At 35.5% G+C, this 26,245-nt stretch overlaps 1 protein-coding gene across 2 annotated transcripts in view; it reads left to right on the forward strand.

Moving 5' to 3' along the window:
• Window positions 1-25,249, forward strand: part of LOC148122125 (complement factor H-like) — an 82,943-nt gene extending 57,694 nt beyond the window's left edge. For both annotated transcript variants that reach the window (XM_087906450.1, XM_087906449.1), the window contains 10 exons: window positions 9,539-9,721; window positions 10,913-11,089; window positions 14,711-14,884; window positions 15,640-15,822; window positions 15,906-16,085; window positions 17,980-18,156; window positions 20,729-20,908; window positions 21,096-21,305; window positions 21,888-22,064; window positions 22,793-25,249. In XM_087906450.1, coding sequence (XP_087762576.1) covers window positions 9,539-9,721; window positions 10,913-11,089; window positions 14,711-14,884; window positions 15,640-15,822; window positions 15,906-16,085; window positions 17,980-18,156; window positions 20,729-20,908; window positions 21,096-21,305; window positions 21,888-22,064; window positions 22,793-23,019 — 1,868 coding nt within the window. In that variant the 3' untranslated portion in view covers window positions 23,020-25,249. The remainder of the gene's footprint in view (window positions 1-9,538; window positions 9,722-10,912; window positions 11,090-14,710; window positions 14,885-15,639; window positions 15,823-15,905; window positions 16,086-17,979; window positions 18,157-20,728; window positions 20,909-21,095; window positions 21,306-21,887; window positions 22,065-22,792) is intronic.
• Window positions 25,250-26,245: the final 996 nt, after the last annotated feature.

Consider the following 26,245-nt stretch of genomic DNA (forward strand, 5'->3'; position numbering starts at 1 on the left):
GGTCAATCAGACAGAAACCTAACAGAGAAATAAGAGATTTATTGGAGGTACTGAATCAAATGGACTTAACAGACATCTATAGAACACTCCACCCAAATAGGAGAAAATATACCTTCTTCTCTGCAGCTCATGGAACCTTCTGGAAAATTGACCACATACTTGGTAACAAAACAAACTTCCACAGATACAAAAAAATATTAGTAACCACCTGTGTCTTGTCAGATCACCATGGATTAAAATTAGAATTCAACAACAATGGTACTCCCAGGAAGCCAACAAACTCATGGAAGTTGAACAGTCAACTACTAAATCACCCCTGGGTGAAGGAAGAAATAAAGAAAGAAATTAAAGTCTTCCTTGAATATAATGAAAACAAAGACACAACGTATTCAAACCTATGGGACACAATGAAAGCAGTGCTAAGAGGAAAGTTCATAGCACTAAGTGCCCACCTAAAGAAAACGGAGAAAGCACACATTGGAGACTTAACAACACACTTGAAAGCTCTAGAAAAAAAAGAAGCTGATTTACCCAGGAGGAGTAGAAGACTGGAAATAATCAAACTGAGGGCTGAAATCAACAAAATAGAAACACAGAAAACAATCCAAAGAATCAATGAAGCAAAAAGCTGGTTCTTGGAGAAAATTAACAAGATTGACAAACCCCTATCCAAACTAATCAAACAGCAGAGAGAGAACTTGCAAATTAATAGGATCAGAAACGAAAAGGAGGATATAACCACAGACACAGAGGAAATTCAGAGAATCATTAGATCTTACTATGAAAGTTTATATGCCACAAAGTTGGAAAATGTAAAAGGAATGGACATTTTTTTAGATAAGTACCATATACCAAAGTTTAACCAAGAACAGGTGAACAATCTAAATAGACCTGTTAGTCATGAAGAATTAGAAGCTGTTATCAAAAATCTCCCTACCAAAAAAAGCCCAGGACCAGATGGTTTCAATGTAGAATTCTACGAGAACTTCCAGGAAGAGCTAATATCTATACTGCTTAATGTATTCCACAATATAGAAAAAGAAGAGTCACTGCCAAACTCCTTTTATGAAGCTACAGTCACCCTAATACCAAAACCACACAAAGACACAACCAAGAAAGAGAATTACAGGCCAATCTCACTCATGAACATCGATGCGAAAATTCTCAATAAAATACTGGCAAACAGAATCCAAGAACACATTAGAAAAATTATCCATTATGATCAAGTAGGCTTCATCCTAGAGATGCAGGGCTGGTTCAACATACACAAATCTATCAATGTAATCCATCATATAAATAAACTGAAAGAAAAAAAACCATATGATCATTTCGTTGGATGCTGAAAAAGCATTTGACAAAATTCAACACCCATTTATGATAAAGGTGTTGGAGAGACTGGGGATACAAGGATCATACCTAAATATAATAAAAGCAATATACAGCAAGCCGACAGCTAACATCAAATTGAATGGAGAGAAACTCAAAGCCTTTCCACTAAAATCAGGAACAGGACAAGGCTGTCCACTCTCTCCATACCTCTTCAATATAGTGCTTGAAGTTCTAGCAATAGCAATGAGACAACATAAGGAGATCAAGGGGATTCGAATTGGAAAGGATGAAGTGAAACTTTCGTTATTTGCTGACGATATGATAGTGTACATAAGTGACCCCAAAAACTCTGCCAAAGAACTCCTACAGCTGATAAACACCTTTAGTAACGTGGCAGGATACAAGATCAACTCCAAAAAGTCAGTGGCCCTCCTATACACAAAGGATAAAGAAGCGGAGATGGAAATCAGAGAAACATCACCTTTCACGGTAGCCACAAATAGCATAAAATATCTTGGGGTTACTCAAACGAAGGAAGTGAAAGACCTATTTGACAAGAACTTTAAGCCTTTGAAAAGAGAAATTGAGGAGGATACCAGAAAATGGAAAGACCTCCCCTGCTCTTGGATTGGGAGAATCAACATAGTAAAAATGGCAATTGTACCAAAAGCAATCTATAGATTCAATGCATTCCCCATCAAACTTCTTCACAGACCCTGAGAGAACAATAATCAATTTTACATGGAAATACAAAAAACCCAGGATAGCCAAAACAATCTTATACAATAAAGGAACTTCTGGAGGCATTACTATCCTTGATTTCAAACTCTATTACAGAGCTACAGTATTGAAAACAGCTTGGTATTGGCATAAGAACAGAGAAGTCGACCTATGGAATCGAATAGAAGACCCAGATACTAACCCTCAAACCTATGAACACCTAATTTTTGACAAGGGAGCTAAAGGTATACAATGGAAGAAGGAAAGCGTCTTTAACAAATGGTGTTGGCATAACTGGATGTCAACCTGTAGAAGAATGAAAGTAGATCCAGATCTATCACCATGCACAAAACTCAAGTCCAAATGGATTAAAGACATCAACATCAATCCGTCCACTTTGAACCTGATAGAAGAGAAAGTGGGAAGTAGTCTACAAGACATAGGCACAGGAGGCCATTTCCTAAGTAGGACCCCAGTAGCACAGACAATAAGAGAAACAATGAATAAATGGGACCTGCTAAAACTGAGAAGCTTCTGTATAGCAAAGGACACTGTCAGTAAGACAAAAAGGCTACCTTCTGACTGGGAGAAGATCTTCACCAACCCCTCATCAGACAAAGGTTTGATCTCCAGAATATACAAAGAACTCAAGAAACTAGACACTAAAACTCTAATTAACCCAATTAAAAAATGGGGTACTGATCTGAACAGAGAATTCACAACAGATGAACTTCGAATGGCCAGAAGACACTTAAGGTCATGCTCAACCTCCTTAGCGATCAGGGAAATGCAAATCAAAACAACTTTGAGATACCATCTTACACCTGTCAGAATAGCTAAACTCAAAAACATCAATGATAGCCTATGCTGGAGAGGATGTGGGGTGAGGGGAACACTCATCCATTGTTGGTGGGAATGCAAACTTGTACAGCCACTGTGGAAATCAGTGTGGCGGTTTCTCAGGAAACTGGGAGTCAACCTCCCTCAGGACCCAGCAATTCCTCTCTTGGGAATATACCCTAGAGATGCCCGAACATACTACAAAAGCATTTGTTCAACTATGTTCATAGCAGCACTATTTGTAATAGCCAGAACCTGGAAACAGCCTAGGTGCCCCTCAATAGAAGAATGGTTAAAAAAGGTGTGGAACATATACACATTAGAGTTTTACTCAGCGGTAAAAAACAATGACATCTTGAATTTTGCATGCAAATCGATGGAAATAGAAAACGCTTTCCTGAGTGAGGTAAGCCAGACCCAAAAAGAGGAACTCGGTATGTATTCACTCATAAATGGATTCTAACCATAATTAAAGGTCTTTGAGCCTATTATTCGTGATCCTAGAGAAGCTAAATAAGAAGATGAACCTGATGAAGATTATTTAGCTATCCGCCAGGAGGTAGGAAAGAGACAAGAGTCCCAGGTAACCTCGGGTGCATGGGGGGGGGTGGGAGGGTTGTTGGAAGGGGAGAGGGTTAGAGAGAAGGGGAGGAATGGGGAAAGCTCGGTGGACCGGGATGGGGGGGAGGGAGAAAGGATGAATATGGTATCAGGGAAGAATATATTTCAACTAAGGGAGTCATTTTAGGGTTTACAGGAGACTTGATTGTATATGGGATCCCAGGTCCAAGGAGAGATCCCTAGATTGTTCTCTGGACAGAGGAGACGGTGCCTGAACCGGCCTTGGCCCATAACCATACTGATGAATATTTTGTTTATCACCATAGATCCTTCATCTGGCGAAGGATGGCGATACAGACGGAGAACCACATTGGAGCACCGGACTGAGCCCCCCAAGGTTCAAATGAAAAGCAGAAGGATGAAGAAAATGAAAAAGGAAATAAGGACTGCGAGGGATGCTATCACCCACTGATTCAAGGGGACGGATCTAATGAGAGTTTACCAAGGCCAGCTGGACTGGGACTGAACGAGGACGTGATCTAACCAGATTCTCTAAATTTGGCCGAATTCTCTGAATGTGGCTGGCCCGAAGTCTTTCTGAAAAGCCATTGACTATGATGCTGGGACTTGTTTCCTCTGCATATACTGGATTTTGGGGATCCAGTCTGTTTGGATACTCACCTTCCTGGACCTGGAGGGAGGGGGGAGGAACTTGAACTTCCCACAGGGCAGGAAACCCTGACTGCCCTAAGGGACGAAGAGGGAGGAGGAGAGGGAGTGGGGGGAGTGGGAGGGGGTTGGGAAGAGGGGCGGAAATGGAAACTTTTATAATTTAATAAAATTACTTTAAAAAAATAAAATAAAATAGGTTTAAAAATGTGATATAATTCCCATCATTGCTGATATTGGTAATTTGTGCTGTCTCTACTGTTCACTGGGAAATTTGTTTAAATGTTCCTAAGTTATGGGTCTTTTTATAGTATCAATGTGTAAAGTTTATTTTATGTACGAATGTGTTAACATATTACAAACTTCATTCCTTTTGCTTTTCTGCTTTATTATTTCAGTTTAGGATGTGACACACCCTCCCAAACACATTTACCCACTTTAATTTCTTCTTTTTCTAATATCTTAAGAGAGCCTCAGGTAACTGATATCGGGCTACTGTACTTTTCAATGTGTCTGTTGAGTGCAACCAGCTTCTTCCATGTTCTCTGTTGCATCCTGTGGATTTGTTTGTGTGATTTATCCATTGATGCTTAGAGCCAAGGGATGAGCATTACCAAATGCTTTTCTGAGAATTTTTGTTGGGGAAATAAGATGTTGCCACAGTGTATTTTCTTTCACAACCACCAAAATCTTTGAATAAAGAATCAGTACCTTGTTAAAACCACTTGCTGCTAATAATTAGGATTGGATATCTTCATGAGTAAAACTGAGTTTCATTGATCATATTGGTCCTTTGAAATTTATTGAGACAGGCTTGGGAGCTTTTTCTTTCTAGCTAGTGTGTTCAGAATATCAATAAACCTCTTCTGGGATTTTTTTTTCCGTTAGACTTGTTTATTCAAGTATCCGAAAACACTCTTTCCACTTCCTCCCCTCCTCCCAATACCCTCCCGCTCCCCCCACTCCCCCCACTCTCTCTCCTCCTCCCTCACCATTTCCCAGAGCAGTCAGGGTTTCCTGCTCTGTGGGAAATCCAAGTTCCTTCCCCCTCACTCCAGGTCCAGGAAGGTGAGCATCCAAACAGGCCAGGGTCCCAAAAAGCCAGTCCATGCAGATGAAACAAGACCCAGTGCCCGGATCTAATGAGAGTTTACCAAGGGCAGCTGGACTGCGACTGAACGAGCACGTGATCCAACCAGATTCTCTGAATGTGGCCAGATTCTCTGAATGTGGCTGGCCTGGAGTCTTTCTGAGAAGCCATTGACAATGACACTGGGACTAGTTTCCTCTGCATATACTGGATTTGGGGGATCCAGTCTGTTTGGATACTCACCTTTCTGGACCTGGAGGGAGGGGGGAGGAACTTGAACTTCCCACTGGGCTGGAAACCCTGACTGCCCTTAGGGACAAAGAGGGAGGAGGAGAGGGGTGGGGAGTGGGAGGGTGTTGGGAAGAGGGGCGTAAATGGAAACTTTTATAATTTAATAAAATTACTTTAAAAAAAAAAGACCCAATGCCATTGTCAATGGCTTCTCAGTCTTCATTTGGACCTTGGGGGCTCTTCAGCCCCCATGTCAACCACATTCAGAGAGTCCGGTTTGATCTCATGCTCGTTCAGTCCTAGTCCAGCTGGCCCTGGTGAGCTCTCATTAGATCAGTCCCCTTGTATCAGTGGGTGAACGCACCCTTCGCGGTCCTCACTTCCAGTGCTCCAATGTGGGTCTCTGTCTCTATCTCCATCCATCGCCATATGAAGGTTCTGTGGTGATATGCAAAATATTCATCAGTATGTTTATGGGCCAAGGCCAGATCAGGCACCCTCTCCTCTGCTGCCCAGAGTATAATCTGGGGACCTCTCTTTGGGCCTGGGAACCCCTCCAGAATCAAGTCTCTTGCATACCCTAAAATGGCTCCCTTAGTTGAGATATAAACTTCCCTGCTCCCAAAACCATCCTTCCTCCCTCCCCCCTCCCATTCCCCCAAGCCATCCCCGATCTTCCCCTTCTCCCCTCTCCCTAACCATCTCCCCGAACTTCCACCCCCCACCCCCCACCCCCGTGCACCCAAGTTTGCCTGGCAATCTTGCCTACTTCTAATATCCAGGAGGATAACTATATGATTTTCTTCAGGTTCACCTTCTTATTCAGTTTCTCTAGGATCACAATTTATATACTCAAAGATCTTTAACTATGGCTAGAAACCACTTATGAGTGAGTACATACCATATTCCTCTTTTTGGGTCTGGGTTACCTCACTCAGTAAAGCATTTTCTATTTCCATCCATTTGCAGGCAAAATTCAAGATGTCATTGTTTTTTACCGCTGAGTAAAACTCTTATGTGTATATGTTCCACACCTTTTTTAACCATTCTTCTATTGAGGGGCACCTAGGCTGTTTCCAGGTTCTGGCTATTACAAATAATGCAGCTATGAACATAGTTGAACAAATACTTTTGTAGTATGATAGGGCATCTCTTGGGTATATTCCCAAGAGTGGAATTGCTGGGTCCTGAGGGAGTTTGACTCCCAGTTTCCTGGGAAACCGCCACACTGATTTCCAAAGCGGCTGTACAAGTTTGCATTCCCACAAACAATGGATGAGTGTTCCCCTCATTCCACATCCTCTCCAGCATAGGCTGTCATTGGTGTTTTTGAGTTTAGCTATTCTGACAGGTGTAAGATGGTATCTCAAAGTTGTTTTGATTTGCATTTCCCTGATCGCTAAGGAGGTTGAGCATGACCTTAAGTGTCTTCTGGCCATTCGAAGTTCATCTGTTGTGAATTCTCTGTTCAGTTCAGTACCCCATTTTTTAATTGGGTTATTTAGAGTTTTAGTGTCTAGTTTCTTGAGTGCTTTGTATATTTTGGAGATCAAACCTTTGTCTGATGAGGGGTTGGTGAAGATCTTTTCCCAGTCCGAAGGTAGCTTTTTTGTCTTACTGACAGTGTCCTTTGCTTTACAGAAGCTTCTCAGTTTCAGCAGGTCCCATTTATTTATTGTTTCTCTTATTGTCTGTGCTACTGAGGTTCTACTTAGGAAGTGGCCTCCTGTGCCTATATCTTGTAGACTACTTCCCACTTTCTCTTCTATCAGGTTCAAAGTGGACAGATTAATGTTGATGTCTTTAATCCATTTGGACCTGAGTTTTGTGCATGGTGATAGGTATGGATCTAATTTCATCCTTCTACAGGTTGACATCCAGTTATGCCAGCACCATTTGTTAAAGATGCTTTCCTTCTTCCATTGTATACCTTTAGCTCCCTTGTCGAAAATTAGGTGTTCATAGGTTTGTGGCTTAGTATCCGGGTCTTCTATTTGATTCCTTAGGTCGACTTCTCTGTTCTTATGCCAATACCAAGCTGTTTTCAATACTGTAGCTCTGTAATAGAGTTTTAAGTCAGGGATGGTAATGCCTCCAGAAGTTCCTTTATTGTATAAGATTGTTTTGGCTATCTTACACAATAAAGGATCTTCTGGGATCTTATTAAAGAATTTGGGTGATCATAAGGAAATGTTCCACTTTTTCAATTTAAATATTGCACATGGCAGGCATTCTGGGAACCTTTGACCTTAAAATTTGCGATCCTTTTTTTTTTCTGCTGCTGTCTTGCATCACAGAGTCTTGTACTTTGTTGTAGTGTGCTGACATCTGGCCAGAGAAGCTAAGGGAGAATGGTGGTAGGGATCTGCTATTTTCTGCTCAATGTTTTCTCTCTTCTCTGCTTTTCTAAGCCACAGGTCCAGTGACTCCAATCTCTTTGAGAACAGTGGCCTTTGTTTCTTAAATTCAGTTAAATATCCATTTTTTTTCTGGTCAGGATAATTCTCATTGTGTGATTTTCTGAATAACTCCTCCTTTTATAGAGCCAATCGTTAAGGCTAATAGACATCATTAGTTTTTACCTACTCTGGCATTCTCTTCCAGTGTTCTTTGTGCCCTACTAGCAGGCACTGGTAGTTTTCAACTATATTTCTTTGCTCACTGCTTCTTTGTATCTTGCACTCTGTTTTTCTTTGCTTTTATTTACAATTTTATTACATTTCTTTAAAAGCTCACAACTCCATTACTTTTCTCTCATTTGGCTTCTACATGATCTGTTTACCTTTTGTAGTTTTCAGGGTTTGTGCTTTTGTTAGTATTTAGTTCCTTTCCAAGTTAAGAAAGTGAAAACTTTTATTGAATTTTAATCCTCATTGCATTCTAAACTTTATTGTTTTTCAGTTGTTTGATGAAGTTTCTGTCTCTGCACTATTTATTGTTATCTCCCAATATATTATCTAAATTTTTTATTGACATTTATATAAAACATGTAGTGTTTTCTTCTTTGATTTCCTACTTATCCATAAGCAAGCAAATATGTGTTCTGGGACGAAATCTAGTAACTGGAAATATACTTTTATATTTTCTCTTTAATTATTATTTTTATGAAATATGTTTTTATCTGGTAAATTTCACAATTTCACAATGAAATATTATTCAACTGATAAGAAAAGTGAAATTTAAAAATTTACTTTTATGCTTTCAAGTCCAGTTATTTAAGACTTAGAGGACATCATGTCATGAGAAGATTAATTTTTTGTTTGGTTCTCATGATCTTCTTTGAATAATGCACATCCATTGTATTTTATTTTATTTTTTTTCATCTGTGCAAACTTTTATTTACGTGGCTCCCCTGGATATATATTATGGTATTTGTAAGTTTGTACAGATTTATTTTTGGTCTACTACTGCTTCTTTCTTAGATATCTTTCAGTTGGAGAGATACTTTCATCAGCCCACAAAATTAATCATTGCTTTAGAATATTTTTCACAAAAAAATTTATAAACCATCAAAGGCTTTTCCTTTTATTTTGATGATTATATCAACTAATTAGTAGCAAATTGGAATGACTTTCCAAGAGTTTTAAGTAGGAAACAAGAGTTTTAAGTAGGAAAAGAAATGTAATGTTCATCCATTGTATTTTAGTCAGGAGGTTACAAAGGCATTTCAAATTCTTGGCACTGGATTCCGTTTTAACTGTGTAGATAGATATTTTCCAAGAATTTCACCATACTTCAGGAACCCTAGCTGGGTAAATAAGTCTAGGTGCCCAAGAGAGCTAATTATTCTCAGATTTAAAGAAACTGCAAGAAAAAAACTTATTGTTCATAGTTCTGCCTTTCTGTAGAATTGTGGATAGACTTGAACAAAAAAAGTAATACATTTTAGATGGAATTATGAGTGATTTAAATCTTGATGTGTTAGAAAACATTTCAGACAATATATGGTATATCTTTAAACCTTTTATTTGTTTTCCTTGCTTCAGTAATGTGAATGATTTTGATTATTTCAAATGTCCATGTACAAGTGATTAATGACTATTTTTAAAACATTATTGTATAACATGCTCTCAACCTTTTTACTTCTTTTCTGTTTAGAGACATGCTCATATTCAGATATAGAAATTGAGAATGGGTTTCTTTCTGAATCTCATTCTACATATGATCTAAATAGAAAAACACAGTATAGATGTAAACAGGGATTTGTAACATCGAACGGAAAGACATCAGGAACAATTACCTGCCTCCAAAGTGGTTGGTCAGCTCAACCTTCATGCATCAGTGAGTACTTCATTTTATTGCTGCCATTATACTGGTGATGTATAAGGGTTTAGCTTTATTCTTCTATAAGTGGCTGGTGTTAGTTCATGATGAGTTTTAAACTTCAAAAAAATGTGCTATTAGTTTTTCATTTTGGACTCATTTTTGTATTGTAGAGTTTCAGCTCATATCCATGTTAAATGCTTCAAAATACCCTATACTTTCAAACATAGTGAAGGTTTTTTGACCAGCTCCATTTTAAAGATGTTCTTCCTTGCATATCAAAGACTTTGTTCCTAGAAATAAAAGTAAATTTCTAGGTGAAGATGTATGTATGTTTATATCTCAGAATATGTGATAACATTATAGTATGTATTTGACATTATCAGTTAAAGTCAATTTCAGAAGGCCTCCCTCTTGGAAATTCTTTCCAAATATCATGATATTGAAAAGAAAGAAGAAAATGCTTATAAGTAGCACCAAACCTTGGTGTTTTAGGACCCACAGATAATGGAGGTTTTCTAAGAGTAATTAATTCAGCTTATCTTACTTATCAGAAAGCTAGCCAGTGCTATTTTTTAAAGAGCTATTTAACATAAAATAAATGTTAAGTGTGGTTTATGATATTTACTGCTTTCACAATTTCTAATTTTCATTTATTGTACTTTTACAAGATCTATTTAAAGATAAAACAATTAAAATTATTACCATGTAAGATTTATGTAAATTAAATTATAATTAGCAAGATTTTTTGGATTTTCTTTTTGTGAAAGAAAAATACCTCAGATACGATATAACAAATGCACAAGGTTTAAATTTAACTAATCTATTTTTCTAGATTCTATGTTGCATATAAACTACTAAATATACTATTTTAATTCACAAACTATTATTGCACTTCATAAGCTAAATACATTTGCACTTGTCTATTTATTTATAATATTTGATAAGTATAAGAAAAATAAGCTAAGAAACTATTTTTAAAATAAAGTTTTATAAAACTTAACTAAGACAGTAAAAGCTAATAGAAGTATATTTTCATTTAATAACTGTTTCAGGATAATGATTTATTGTTGGTCTTCTAAGGTTGTTTTTATATAGTATTTAATTGTTATCAAATACTAACCTGGAACCACTTTTGTTCTCATGGGAATTGCTCAGATTGTCCACTGACACATTAAAAATAAAATCTTCTACTTTACTTTGTTTTAGAGTCTTGTGATAGGCCTGTATTTGAGAATGCTGGGACTAAAAATAATAGCACATGGTTTAAAATCAATGATGAATTAGACTATGAATGCCATGTTGGATATGAAAATAGACATAAAGATACTAAAGGCTCCATAATATGTACAACTGATGGATGGTCTGAGAAACCCTCATGCTATGGTGAGTACTTTTTTTTCTGAATATTTTTTTACATAGCAAAAATAATTATTTATGTATTACTTAAAACATGAACTTCCCAGAATCTTCCTTCTGTTTTAATATGAACTGGGAAAAGCATTTTTTGAGGACTAAGAATGATCCTGTTTGTTTTTAGTATTTCATTGCATTCATTTGTTTAACCTGTATGTTTACAAAGAGTGCTTATGCTTCTCAATGGAGATATGCACACCACATTAAACATGAAAAAGTCAGAGAACTTGTGAGTCAGCTCTCTCTTTTCCTCATGTGAGTCCCAGGGATTGAACTCCTGTCACTGAGCATGGAGGTAAGCTCTCTCACTGACTGAGCCATCTCAGCAGTTTAATAATCTGTTTTTTTTTAAATAATGTGTCCATCAGATATAGATAGCACATTCTTGTGGTTCTTATGAGCCTGGAACACGAGGTTTTAGGTTTGAGATCATGTTGGGCTACATGCTGAGTCTCTGTTTCCATAAACAAATAAACAACAGGCAAAAATAAACTAATTATTCCTTTTTTGATCTGAGAATATCAAGGATCTATGATTAACATATAATTGTTTCATTATCATATAAACATGCCTTTAGGTATTTAAATTAGGTCTCCAGTATCAGAATTATTGATTTGAAGTATAAAACTATATCACTCAGATTTGAAGAATAAAAAGGAAAGAGATGGACAATTTGGAAGAGAAAAAAATTGAAAGCAAAAGGAAAGTATTGGCTCAGGACAAAGGACTGCTTCTGGATAGAGAGGAGACATAGGGAAAATGGTGATTTATAAAGGTAGAAGGGGAACCTGTTGTTAGGATTGTAAGGTCTGAGGAAACATTGAAGGAAGACTCCAGACTCAAATAGTAAGCAAGAGCAAAGAGAATTATTAATGTTTCAGAATTCATGCAGAATCATTCACTTGTCTGAAATGGCAATTATGCTGAGAGGAGCGTGCTGGCTCCTTTTTGGCATGAATAGAGGAATTTCATAGATAGCTAGGTCATCTTAAACATTATTGGTTACTCAATAGTATATTTTTAATTGATTGAGGCTTTATCTTTGGACATACTTGGGTAAGATTCAAGGGGGTGGCAGGAACTATGCTTGAGATATTGTGGGGCTGACTCAGGCCTTGTGCTCTTTCCCTTATCTCAGAATGTAATTTGTTGATGAATGACCATTTATTTGAAGAGATACACGTTTGCCCTTCTGTGAGAACTGAAACCTTAATTCTGTTGTGAAAGTGGGAAAGTTTAAACACTTCATGATGAGGTGTACAATTTTATTTGGGATTGTTATTTAGGTAAGCAAAAGGGGGCTTTTTGTTGGACATCGATACTTTGATAGCTGGAACTTAGTAGTCAGCCTCAGAAGGAAGAAGAGGCCAAAAAAGGACTAGACCTTGGTGGGTAGTTTAGGAATGCAATCTAATGGTTTATAGTCAAGCAGAGGGAACAGATAGAAGGGCAAGGCCTGACAGAGCCATGTTTGCCATGCCTAGGCTGGCCAGAATCCCTTCAGAAAGGATAGCATCAGAAATTTAGAAATTTGATTTGCAGTACCAAGGGTCAACTCAAATATAAGGGATTAAGAATGTCTATACCTGGCAAGGTGATATACACCTGTAATCCAAGAATTTGGGAGGTAGAAGCATGAACATCTTGAATTTGAGATTAGTCTAGGAGACATATGAAGATGTATCATAAACAATTAATTCCCCACAAATAAAAAATTCAAACTAAACAAATGGTAACAATTAATTTCCTTCTGATTATAAAAAGTTCAAGAGTATGAAATTAAGGCTTTCTACAATACAGTGCTCAAATAGAATGTAAGTGTAAGAGAAATTACTTCATTTGGAAAATAATTATCCCTCGACCTCAGCATTGGTCTTAGCATTACACATATAAAATTTTAAAAGCTATGAAATTATTGATGAATGTGACAAAAGTTTTCCTGTGGAGATGTTATATAGGCATCCACGCAGACATTCCAGATAAGGAGTTCATGACAGATCAACATACAGATACCACCGAAGCCCAGCTTTATGACCAATGAGTTTTATTGGGATTACTGAAATATGAGTGAAGAGTTACTTATAAGAATAGAAATGTCTCAAAGACAGCTGTATCACCAAGGCCCACCCAGCCTAGGTAACTACCCACAGAAGCATGGAACGTAGAATACACTGAACAGCCTGCAGGTAGCTAAACAGGTTGGAAAATGTTTTCGAAGTGACTCGGTTGATTTAAACTTCTTCCAGGCAGATGGGCTTGTTTTTGCTTCTTCCAGGCAGCTGATATGGTCTCTATGAAGTCTTCTATTTTGCATCTATGCTTGTCTGAGTATCTTCTTTGCAACTTGCCTTGTCTGAGAATGACTCATCAGCTTGGCTTGTTTACTTGGGAGTAAGGGGCCTAATGAATCTGCCCACCTTCAGGGAATTCCTGAACCTATTTAAAGTTCTTTACCTACCTGCTAAAGAAGCTTCCCCACAAGATGAGATATTTTAATCTCGGATGAACTGTCATACAATAAACTCCAAGACTTTCACAATCTAGTTCCACACCCTTGGTAACTGGTTACTAACCAAAAACCCTCTTCTTATTAGAATTTATTAATGGGTATGGTGAATATCTGAGTGACCCCAGACTTTTAATAGCTGTGAGTTTTCTAAAGGCTGATTTTTCTCTACTAATCTAAAATAATCAATATTAAAGGAATTATGTGGGAAGTGTTTCCAGACATTCTAATATTTATGCCATTCTTGTGTGTTCTATTGCCAGGCCCAATGTGAGGTTTTGGTTATTTGCTTTAGATATGACTTTTAAAGCTTCCATTTAATTTCTGTTGCTAATGGTATTCTAACACTTGATTCTTGAAAGTAAGAATTTTATATATAACCATACTTTTAAAATTGCAATCTTTAATTTTATAAATTAGGGAGATTTCAAACAAAAGAAATGTTTATTTTTGTAACAATTAACAATGTCAAAAAGTTTTAAAAAATTAACTGTAATGGAGAATGTTACACATTCTTAATTTGAGTCAGAATGACTAACAGTTAGTAATAAGAGTTGAAAGTACAACAAAATAACTTAGTGTGTTGTAAATATTCAAACACTCTTCTAATGTTAAGGTTTTGTATATGTTTCTTATGCTCTTTTATATTTTAAAATACACTCATTTTATTTTCCTAACTTCAAATACATTAGAAATTATTTTGCCTGTTCTACTTTCTCAAATATATTAGACTGAAATAACTTTGAAAATGTTATAAATATATGGTATAGCATTAGTTTCAACTATAAAAGAATGATTCCGTGTGGTCAGAATGGAGTAGTTATGGTAGTTGTGAACTTAACATTAATAATTCTTTGCAGAAATTCATATCTAGTAAAAATAAGCTATATTATTCAATTCTTTAACAAATATATTACATCAGCAAACATTTCTCAGACTTCAATGTGAATTTGGGGGCTATACAAAATGTAATATGCAGCATTTTTATAAGCAAGAGGGTTACTAATGTTTTCATGTGAGTGTATATGAGAGAGATAAAACTACTTTTCAATTAAATATGCACTCTAATTATTTTACATTTCAAGAAAGAGAATGCCACATTCCCCTTCTACAACCATACTTATTTGTTGAACCCAAGAAAGACAAATATAAAGTTGGAGATTTGCTGAAATTTTCTTGCCAACGAGGATACAGAGTTGGACCAGATTCAGTGCAATGTTACCACTTTGGATGGTCCCCTAGTTTCCCAACATGTAAAGGTCAGTATCTGTTTTACGTTGGGTAAATAAAAATGAGAGTTTTAGTTTCCTTCTCTTAATATTCCTCCATCTTACATTGTATCTAAATGTAATTATATGTATATATAATCTTAACCATATCCATAGACAACCGTGATCAAGCTGTTTGTTATGTAGCTAACAGCACACAATCTCTTACAAGATTAGTCCCTAACTTAAAATGTGTTCCAAATGTATGTAAACATTAGACATGATAGCTTATAGTACAAAGATAACTTTCATTTTGTCTATGTTACCTCTTATTCTGATATTTTTGCAACATAGTCATTTCCTCACATTGTATAGAGAATGTCTAAATTATATGAAAGCAGATTTTGATTAATTCAATAGTATTTACTAAAAAATAATGAAAAGAAAGCATTAATCATATGCTTTCTACAGTGCCAATATGTTTTACAAATGAACAACTTTATGTTAAACAATATTGAGAGTGTGAAAATCACTATAATTGACAAAACTACAATTGATAGTTAATTTTCATGCACTTTCAAGCTTTCAGGTTTACCAGACATTGTACCACCTTTAATACACTTTCAATGCTATTTCAATAGATATGTTACAACTGTGAAATGTGAGCTAGTATAGATAATATTTATTTAATAAAAAGTTATAAAAAGTGATATGATGAATAAATTCTTATAAGATTTTTCATTAACTAGATTTTTAGACTGCAAGATGGACACTTTCATTTATATGTACAAAATATTCTGCAATAGGTCAAGTGAGATCATGTGATCAACCTCCTGAACTCCTCAATGGGGAATTCAATGAAACAAAGAAAGAAAGATATGATCATGGTGAAGAGGTGGAATATGATTGCAAGCCTAGATTTCTACTGAAAGGACCCAATAAAATCCAGTGCGTTGATGGGAAGTGGACAACGTTGCCGATGTGTGTCGGTAATAAAAATGCTAATACTTAGAGACTTTTGTTTCTCATGTGATGTCTTAATCATAAATATTTGTGAAACTTCTATCTACAGAGGAGGGGAAAACATGTTCAGACATTCCTCAACTTAAGGACGGCTTTGTCCAATTTTCTGTTCCTCCCTACCATCATGGAGATAAAGTGAACATCAACTGCACAGAAAACTTCACAATGATTGGACATGGGTCAGTTTCATGCATTAGTGGAAACTGGACCCAGCTTCCTCAGTGTGTTGGTAAGGTTATGTGCATCAGATTGATACTTCATAACGTATAATATTTTTGCAAGTGCTATTTCTCCATATATTTTTAGTTAGAAATCTTCTTGGAACAATTTAGTCCTAAATGATATGTATCCAAATTTTTTGTTGTGTATAATTTAATGTGTGTATACATAAATGGAAAGTATTAATATAATCTGTAAATGGTTGTTTACCTTAAGTTAAATCTAGTTTTTAGTTATAAATTTTTATTTACATAAAAGAAATGACAATGTTACAAATAGCATAGGTATTATTATATGGCAATCTCCTTCCATAGCTTGAAAAACTAAGAAATCAAGTGTGTAAAGCAGCCATTCCCTACTCTCCCATAACAAACTTTCCTTTTCCAGAACTTTTATTAATTTTCTACCTATTCTACAGGCTGCAAGCTGAAGTCACTGTCACTAGGGTGGTGCTGTCGGTCCTCTCATTGGCTATAGAACCAAAAAGTCTAGGGTTAGATGGACAACATTATCCCATGGGTGACTTCCCTCTCTAATAAGCCCCCCCACACACACACACATACTGTCGTTCTTTTGGTGACTGAATCTTTAGCGAGTAGCTAAAAGTATCTTTCGCCTACATTCACTTTTCTCTGAAGCTGAGGATTTACTTAGACTGTTCCTGGGTCATTACTTCAGAATATCCTTGATACCCAATATTTACTGTTCATTAGAATTTTAAGTGTTGGTTAGTGTCAGAGAAAAATGGAATCCTTTGTAAAGGGTACTTATACCTGTGTTATTTAGTCATGTGCTCCCCATATGCAGAACATCGACCAACTCAAAAAAATATTGCCATGTAAATCAATTATTCTACAATTAATTATTAGAGTTTTGCTAAGTAAACACATTTCTTTAAATCTCTACCTTCAGTACTTTAAGACCTATTTACATATCTGTTTTAAAACTATTTAACAAATAAATTAATATGTCATAAAAGTCAGACCTATCAAAATTGAAAACAATTCTCCATTCTGTTACAAAATTCTATTTTATCATGTGCTCAGATTTCTGAGGCTTTGTTCTGATGGTTAGTCTGCCTACAGTGACCTTCATATGACCCCTCAGTTATCACAAGCTGTGCTGCAACATTAAGCTTATAGAACAAACATTTTTATTCTGCCACTATACATTCTTAGTCTTCTCCATGCCTATACCTTTCTCTACACACGTAATAGATTCTTATGAAACAAATCAATAACACAGCCAACATGTCCCAATGACTATTGGTCTTTCTTCACTTACCTTTATAGCATTTTTGTCTTCCTGTGAACCAGTCTTTTTTCTTATTTTTTATTTATTTTTAAAAGAAAACAAACTATCTTTTTTTATTATACACACCAATCCAAGGCTTCCACTCACTCCCCTCCTCCCATTCCCTCCACATACTCTCCCACCCACCCCTATCCAATCCTCAGAGAGGGTAAGGCACATTGCTTTGGGGAAGGTTCAAGGCCCTCCCTACTTTATCTAGGCTGAGCAAGGTTTACATCCAAAGAGAATACGTTCTCAAAAAGTCAGTACATGCAGTAGGAATAAATCTTGGTGCCACTACCAGTGGCCCCACAGTCTGCCCCAGCCATACAACTTTCACCCACACTCAGAAGGACTAGTTTGGTCCTATGTCTGTTTCCTTTGCTGTTGCAGTTGTCTGGTACCCATATACCTGCATCTGAGTTGTAAAAGAAATGAAATCTAGTTCAATCACTGTAGGACACTCTGTATGGTGACCAGAGAATTTTGGTTGGCAGAGTTTATAGGTATAAATAATAGTTCCATTTGTACATTAACGATATAACTATTTTATTATAGCAGTTCACTTCTTGTAATTGTTTTAAATTTGTCCTCGAATTATCTTCACATAGCACCAGATCAACTGGAGAAGTGTAAAGCACCATACTCAACTGATATGGAAATAACTCCCTCCAATAAGAATAAATTTAACCATAACGTAAGGATAAATTACAAATGCAAAGGAAAGCAGGAATATAAACAGTCAATCTGCATCAATGGAAGATGGGATCCTGAACCAAACTGTACAAGTAAGCTCTTGTTTTTACTGTCTTCTAGTGATCATTCTAGTCTTTTCTTGCCTGCAATAATAGCTTTGAATTCTTAAAACACAGTAATTGTTATTCAGAATTTCTTATGTGAATCCCGAATCATTTCTATCTTGCCCCTTTCACCCAAACACATACTGTGTCCCCTCTACTTCCTGTCCAATTCCATGACCTCTTCTCCACACATAATCACATATGTGTTTGTAATATATATACATATACACAAATATATGCATTATACACACACACAAATAAAAAACTTCTAAACATAAATTCAGCCTGATGAATGCATTTATTGTTTTTCCTATGGATAGATGATTAGGACTAAGAAATTGAGATTCGATAATGTATTTGTTGAGTCACACATCCCTGGAGAAAATTAATTCTCCTATTCTAGATAGACATTAATTGCCTGTAGCTCTTTACCTAAGGCAGTACTTCTCAATCCTCTATTTGCTATGACCCTTTAATGTAATTGCTCATGTTGTATTTACCCCTAAGCATAAAATATTTTTATGGCAATTTCATAACTGTAATATTGATATTGTAATGAATCATAATGTAAATATCTGTGTTTTTAGAAGGACTTAAGATACCCTGAAAAGGAGTCATTTGACCCCTAAGGGTTTGTGTCCCACAGGTTGAGAACCTCTGATGTAGGGAAAGGGCCTTGTAAGATTTTTCCATATCCACTTTGACATGTCAACTGGTATTGCTATCATGCAGGTAGTGTTTAGTGTTTATGTGTCCATGTTTTGAGATTTCATGGAATAAGGTATCCTGTCATATAGGAAGGAATACACTGTATTATAAAAGATATCCTGGAAAAAGGCTTTTCAATATATAAAATGATTTAGAAATTACTATCACATTTGTTTGTGGCCTGTAGTTTAAAACACACAAGCAAAGTTAATCAATATGAATTTACACCCTTGTCTTAATTGTTCATGACTCTCAGAGTTACATAATATTTAATTATTTTATCACAATAAATGTGATATGCCCTTCCTATGCCTATGATTAATCACCATGAACTTCTGTATGATTATGTGGACTATCAATCTAATAATTTATTTATTCTTATAACAATAAATTTGTTAACTTAGAAAATTATGACTTATATGATACCTCCAATTCCAAATAAATGGACAATGCGTTCACTCCATTATTTTGCTTCCTTGTTTGTATTTATCTCTGCTGTTTAGGATGCCTGCCTCACTCAATATTTTAAACTATTTATTAAAGACTAAAATTCACTTAAAGTACTTCCATACCATTTCAAAATCAAAACTATTGCACACATTGTAATGGATAGCACGTGCCACACTGAAGTTGCCTCTAGTTTTTTATCATGTTTGAATTCATTTTGATCATAATGTGAAGTAAAGTGGTAATTGTTTTTCTTTACTATACAACTAGCTAGTTGTTTAAAGAATGTGGAAAATATATTTACTACACAAGCATTCATTTCTTTCTCATCCTTCTACTCTTCTTAAGCAGAAATAGAAAAAAAGATCATTAATAATCACTAATAAAGCACACTGTCACATTATGAATCTGAAAGATGAATCTGAAGTGTCTTGACTTTGTAGTGACTTAGAAAAAAACTTTTCAAAGGGTGTTAATGCCAGTACTAACTGCTCATTATACTGGATGCATGTCAGCAAATTTCACATCTCTAACTAGTTCACAATAAATAGGATACCCTATTTGAATAACAAACTTTGAAACATTTGTGAGCATACAGTATACTCTCATTGACCAAGAGTCAATGTCAAATTGTTTATCAAAGTGTAATGATTAATACTTATTGTTTACTTGAAAGAATCTATATTACTTAGGAAAAACACTTCTAAGCATAACTGAGAGAACATTTCTAGTTTAGGTAAACAGAGATGGGAAAATTCACTCTAAATGTAGGTGGCATAATTTTATGGTCAGTGGTCTTGGGATAAATGAAAAGAAAAAGGAAGCCAAACATCTGCATTAATTCTGTGCATGTCCTGACAATAGATAGAGTACGACTAACTGATCCACACTTAGGCTGCCAAGACTGCACAACATGATGAGCTAAGCCAAACCCTTCCTTCCTTCCTTTCTAAAGTTGCTCTTGTCAGGCATTTTGTTACAGCCATGAGAAAAGTCACTAGTATACTAATTAAATGTAAGTATCATTTTCATCAGTACACTCTCTCAGGACTTTTAATCTATCCAATATATTACATCAAAGAAATTCACACACAGCTCCAAAGAAATCTCCATGTGACCTTAATTTAATATATTTCAGCTTATAATTTGTTTAAAATATCATAAAGGCTAGAAAAATTGAAATAAGTTTTAAGAAACACTGCAAATTTGCTTCTTAAAAGAAAAAACTGACAACAATTCAAAGAAAGACAAGAATAGTTAAGAAATTTTTGTACCAGGTGAGAAGTATAAAATACACATAATTATTATATAGTCATAATTAACTTGCCATTTGATTAAAATTACTGCTGCAATAATTTAAAATACTATCTTTACTCAAGAACTCTGAATTTGAATATTTTTTTAGGATCAGAGGATTTTTGCCCTCCTCCACCACAGATTCCAAATGCCCAAGTGCTGAAAACCACAGTGAAATACAGGGATGGAGAAAAAGTGTCTATTCTTTGTCAAGACAATTACCTAATACAGGATACAGAAGAGATGGTGTGCAGAAATGGAACGTGGCAGTCATTACCACATTGCATTGGTCAGTAGCTATGCCTTATTTTATAACATTCTTTCTTTAAATACTGAACAGAACTCAAGTGAAGGGGGGGATATTGAAAAACTAGGGCTTAACATAAAAACTGTGGAGACACAATTCAAACTGTTTTTATTTTCCAATGTAAACTTTTAATCTATTATTCACTATTTCATTTCTGTTCTTCATATAGTGAAAATACCATGTTCTCGGCCACCTGAAATAGACCATGGATCTATTAATCTACCCAGATCATCAGAAGAAAGGAGAGATACATTTGAGTCCAGAAGTTATGAACACGGAACTACACTCAGCTATGTTTGTGATGATGGATTTAGGATGGCTGAGGAGCATGGGGTAACCTGCAACATGGGAAAGTGGAATGCTCCACCTCGATGTGTCGGTGAGAATAGAATGAAAATTCTGGCTTTAGAACGAATCTTTGCCAATAACCTACAGTCATCGAAACCAGAAGAATGAATGATTTAGATTGCCACATATAATCATTTATATATTTTACCATAAATTTTTATTTGCATAATTCAATCTTTCCTGATTTTGTTAAATGTATTGATTGTTTTAAAATCTACTTTTACTCTTTCATTTCTCTTTTTAAATACGATGCACAGTCTACTGACTTCACCTGCTCATGTTAGTGGTAGTGTTTTATTTGTTATCAGGCTTTAAACTCTTCAGCATCTCCTCCCTCCATAGTAAATGTTATGTTTCCTGAGATTCTTCCTTTTTAATGCTTTTTGCCACTCCTGATTTGTGTTAAGTCCTTACTTGGTGTTGAAGAAGTATAAAAGATGCTAGACAACAGAAGGTGGACTTCAGATGCACTATCCACCTCTTCTGTGACGACACATCTTCCTTGTTAACATTTCCCTCTGGTACCACTACGCAAAGAACTGGCATATTATAATTCTGAATTAGTGCAATGTGGAATTATTTCACTCTGTTCCTCTCATTGTGCTATTTTTAGGACTTCCTTGTGGTCCTCCACCTTCAGTTCCTCATGGTGTTGTGTCTCATGAACAAGACAGTTACCCACATGGAGAAGAAGTGACATACAATTGTTCTGAAGGTTTTGGAATTATTGATGGACCTGCATTTATTAAATGTTTAGAAGGAAAGTGGCCCAAACCACCAAATTGCAAAAGTATAGTTTTATTTTTATTCTTTTTTAATAGATTGTCTAATTCAACCTATATGCGGCACAAATAAGAAAGTAAACTATAATTCTACCATATTAGAAGGCTTTACTATTGCTGGCAAAGAAACACAGTACAGTTAAAACATAATCTTATACTTTGAACCCAATTATTTGTTTTGACTTCATATATTCTGAATTATTATCATCCTTACACTTCGCAAACACGCTGTTTAATGGCTCATCACTACAGTGATGGTTTTAGCAGCAATGCTGCTACAACTACATATTTTGTAAAATTATAAAATAATAACTATAGTTAACTTTCATTTGATGAACCTAAAAAGTAGAAATATATCATACTTTCTTTATTTTTTAGAGTGAAGTTGGATATTTATTTAGTTAATTATGAAAGGAAAGGGGGAGGAGAAGAAGAGAAGAGCAGAGAGAGAGAGAGAGAGAGAGAGGAGAGTGAAATAGAGAGGGGTAATATCATATTTTCTTATGAGAGAAAAAAGGAAGTAAAAATGAAAATATTTCAATAATTGTAACCAGTATTCTGTATCCAGTGTCATTCCTACATTATTCATTTTAGTAAATTTAGAACAATTTAACGTAACTAAGTCAAATGGGAAACCTGAAGTATTTATTGTCTCTATGAACCTAACTATTGCTTCATATATTATATATCATACAATTTCCTGAAGACAAAACCAGACATATTGTTTTTCTTTCAGGAACTGATTGTGACAGTTTACCCAAGTTTGAAAATGCCATCCCTACAGATCATGAAAAAGAATCATATAGGTCAGGTGAACAAGTGGCATTTAAATGTGCACCTTCGTATCATATGAATGGATCCAACATTGTGACATGTGCTAATAGCTTATGGGTTGGAGAGCCGGTATGCAAAGGTAGTTTGATGAACTTTCAATGTGTATTTATTATAGTTTCAGAGGACTGATGAAAAGGTCTAGCAAAATTTAATATTGGGCAAAGGCTAACTTTTAAAAGCAAGATAAAGTTCACTTACGTTTGAAATAAAATGATGGAGTTAAAAACTCATTGGCTAAACTAAAAGGGTGATGGTCTCCAGAGTGTGTTTCCATGGCCAGCATCATCAATATTTCTGGACTAGGTTTATGAATATGATTTAACACTGAGGAGTTCATTCTAGAGATCTTACATAGAAAAAAATAACTAGAGGGGAAATCTTGATTTCATTATTATGTCTTTCTGGAATTCCTGGAAAACTCAGTTTGAAAACCATTGCTGTAGGCTGAAAACATTTGTAAACAGATTGTTAAAGAATCTCCTTTCAACTGAGGTCTTGTTTATACCTCATTTTCTTTAATCAGTTGGAATATTGGGATAGTTTCTTTGATTATCATTTCCTTATATCTATGTTGTTCTTGAAACAATGTTTCCCTTATGTTCAAAACAGATTATTTTCTCACATATTATATCCTGATTATGACTTTTTCTCTATCTATTCCTCCCAGTTCCTCCCCACTTCCTGTCCCATCTGCACAAATCCCCCTTTGTATTTCATTAGAAAAGAAACAGCCTTTGAGGAAAAATAATAAAACAAAACAACCACGTTGAAATGAGATTAAAAATTTCAAGGTAAGGAGAGAAGAAAATACAAGAAACTGACAGAAACCCAAAGCCCTACTCAAACACACAATCAGGAATCCCATAAATGCACTAATTTAGAAAGCATAATATATACAAAGAACCTGTAGGGTAAACAAAGAAAAGGAAAATATAAATAAAATGAAGTAATATCAAAAACAAAATAAAAATAAAATGGAGTTTTAAAAAAAATCCCTAGAAGGACATTATAGACAAAGAACATCCAAAGATGCCTGAGTTTGTTTTATGCAGTCTACCCTTAAGAATAGTTTGCTTCTCATGTGATACTTTCTTGCAAAAATCTAAATTTTTATTTACAAATGCTTATCATTTGGAGATTGTTTCTAGGTTGAGGATGTGGGTGTATGTCACCTTCTTTTTTTAGATCTAAGACCCTATTTAAGACCCATCAAGGCTCTTGAATGCTGCCTCAGTTTCTTTGAATGCATGTTTGAATTCATGTTTGTATCAATCTTGTTTGTTTAGAAGGCATTTTTTTCTTTGTATCCTCTATGTCTTCTTTTTCTTATACTTTTTCCACTTTCTGTTCTGCATGATTCCTTGAGTCAGATTGGGAGGGATTTGATGGAGACACTCCAGGACAAACCTTGAAGTGTTCCAAGGTTTCTATATAATGTCTTTGAATCTCTGTATTTATTCCTAACTGCTGCAGGGCAAAGCTTCCCTGATGACAGCTGAGTAAGGCACTGATTTATGAGTATAGAAGAATATATGGAGTCATTTTGTCACTATGGGTTGTGTGTAGTAATGTTTTATTTGTGTTTTAGTAAAGCTTACATGAAGATAAGAGTGAAAAACATGCCATACTAGTCAAACATACAGGCTAAGAAATGGTGGAATATACCTTTAATCCCAGCAGTCACACTAGCTAACCATAGAGGCCAGGCACTCATTGTGTACCGGGTGTGTACTGAATGGTACACACCTTTAAAACCAGCACTAGAAAGAAATAGAAGATGGGACGAGACAGGAACTTACTCTCTTTTCAGTCTGAATATTTTGTAAGAGTCTTCTAGTGGTTGGCTATATTGCTTTTCTGATCTTCAGCTTGAACCCCAATATTTATCTCTGGGTTTTTATTATGAAAATCAATTATAATCTGGCATCCAATGTTTGTAATGCAAATTCATGAAAAAGTTGTTTTCCTGTGGCTTTGCAGCCACCGGCATAAGCTGGAGCTACACATGGCCAGGGCCACCCCCCATATTGTCCAGGTTTACCTGTCTTCTCTCCTAATGGACTGTCCCTGAAACCCCTTCTTGGACTACAGCCAAATTGGGTAGCTATCTTAAAATCCAGTCAAACGTTTACTCTTCTATTCTATGGAGCAAAAATAATCCTACAATCTTCATCATGACTAGTGGCATGTTTGCTGAGAAAACTAGGAATTTTTTAAGGGAGAAATTATCTAAAAGGGAGAGTTTTTTACACATTAAGAAAATGGGAAGCACATTTACAGTAAAGTTATGTCTCTGTATGACTATATAATGCATGGTTTTAAAAAATGTAACAAGTAAATGAAGGAATAACAAACTTAACTGAAATTGATATGCTGTTAATTCTCATTTTGCTTATCCTTGTTGCCATTTTGTTAATTCTTGGCTTAGCTATTTAAGAGTTGCTTGGTTTGAGTGTCAAGATACAGGCCTTTAACAAAGCTTAATAAAACAGATCACAAAGATATTCAAATAAGACAGAGGAATTTAAAGGAGTACCAATTTCAGCATTGCATTATAAGGTTAGAGAGGAACAGCCTAAGGTTTTCAATCAACCATCCTTAATATATCTAGTAACTTTACAGGAATTGCCAAATGATAGTCAATTTGTCTCTGTGCCAATGTTAGGTTTAAGGAGATTCAAGGAAGCAATAGTCTCATATGGCATGTATTCTCCTTTTCTGAAGCAAATGGTAAACTCAAGGTTAGTTTGTAATAGAATTATCCTTAAAGGCTGGATAGACTTGGCTAAAGTTGTTTCAGTGCCTGATCCAAAATGGGATACCTGGTTCAGAGAAGAGGATAAGAACATAGAATAATTGAGTAAAACTACAGGTAAGGAGATCTCCCAAGATCAATTTCTTGAAGAAGAGATTATGCTACTATAGTAATTCAATCTTAATATGATGCCACACAGCAGTTGTGAATGCTTAGGACAGAATCAAAGAAATATGAAAGGAAATTGAGTCATTTCCTAAAGTTGTACAAGGCCCAAAGGAAGACCTCACATTTTTCTTACAAAGATTAACGTCAGAAATAAATAGAATGACACCAAATTCAGAAGCTAGATAAACAACAATTGAATATATAGCTTTTGAAAATACTAATTCTCAATACAAAAGGGTAATCAGGTCATTAAAGCCAAGGTCAGCACCTTTGGAAGAATGGATCCAAGATACAATAACTACTGAATTTCATGACTAGGCTTGGATAGGAGAGGCGATTCCCAAAGCCATTAGGAAAAATCGAAATGTCAAGTGTTATTATTGTGGCAAACAAGGTCACCTTAAAAGGGATTATAAACAGAGTATTCCTAGA

This window comes from Myodes glareolus, chromosome 5 (assembly GCF_982192425.1).
Source record: "Myodes glareolus chromosome 5, mMyoGla1.1, whole genome shotgun sequence".
NCBI classification, from domain to species: Eukaryota; Metazoa; Chordata; class Mammalia; order Rodentia; family Cricetidae; genus Myodes; species Myodes glareolus.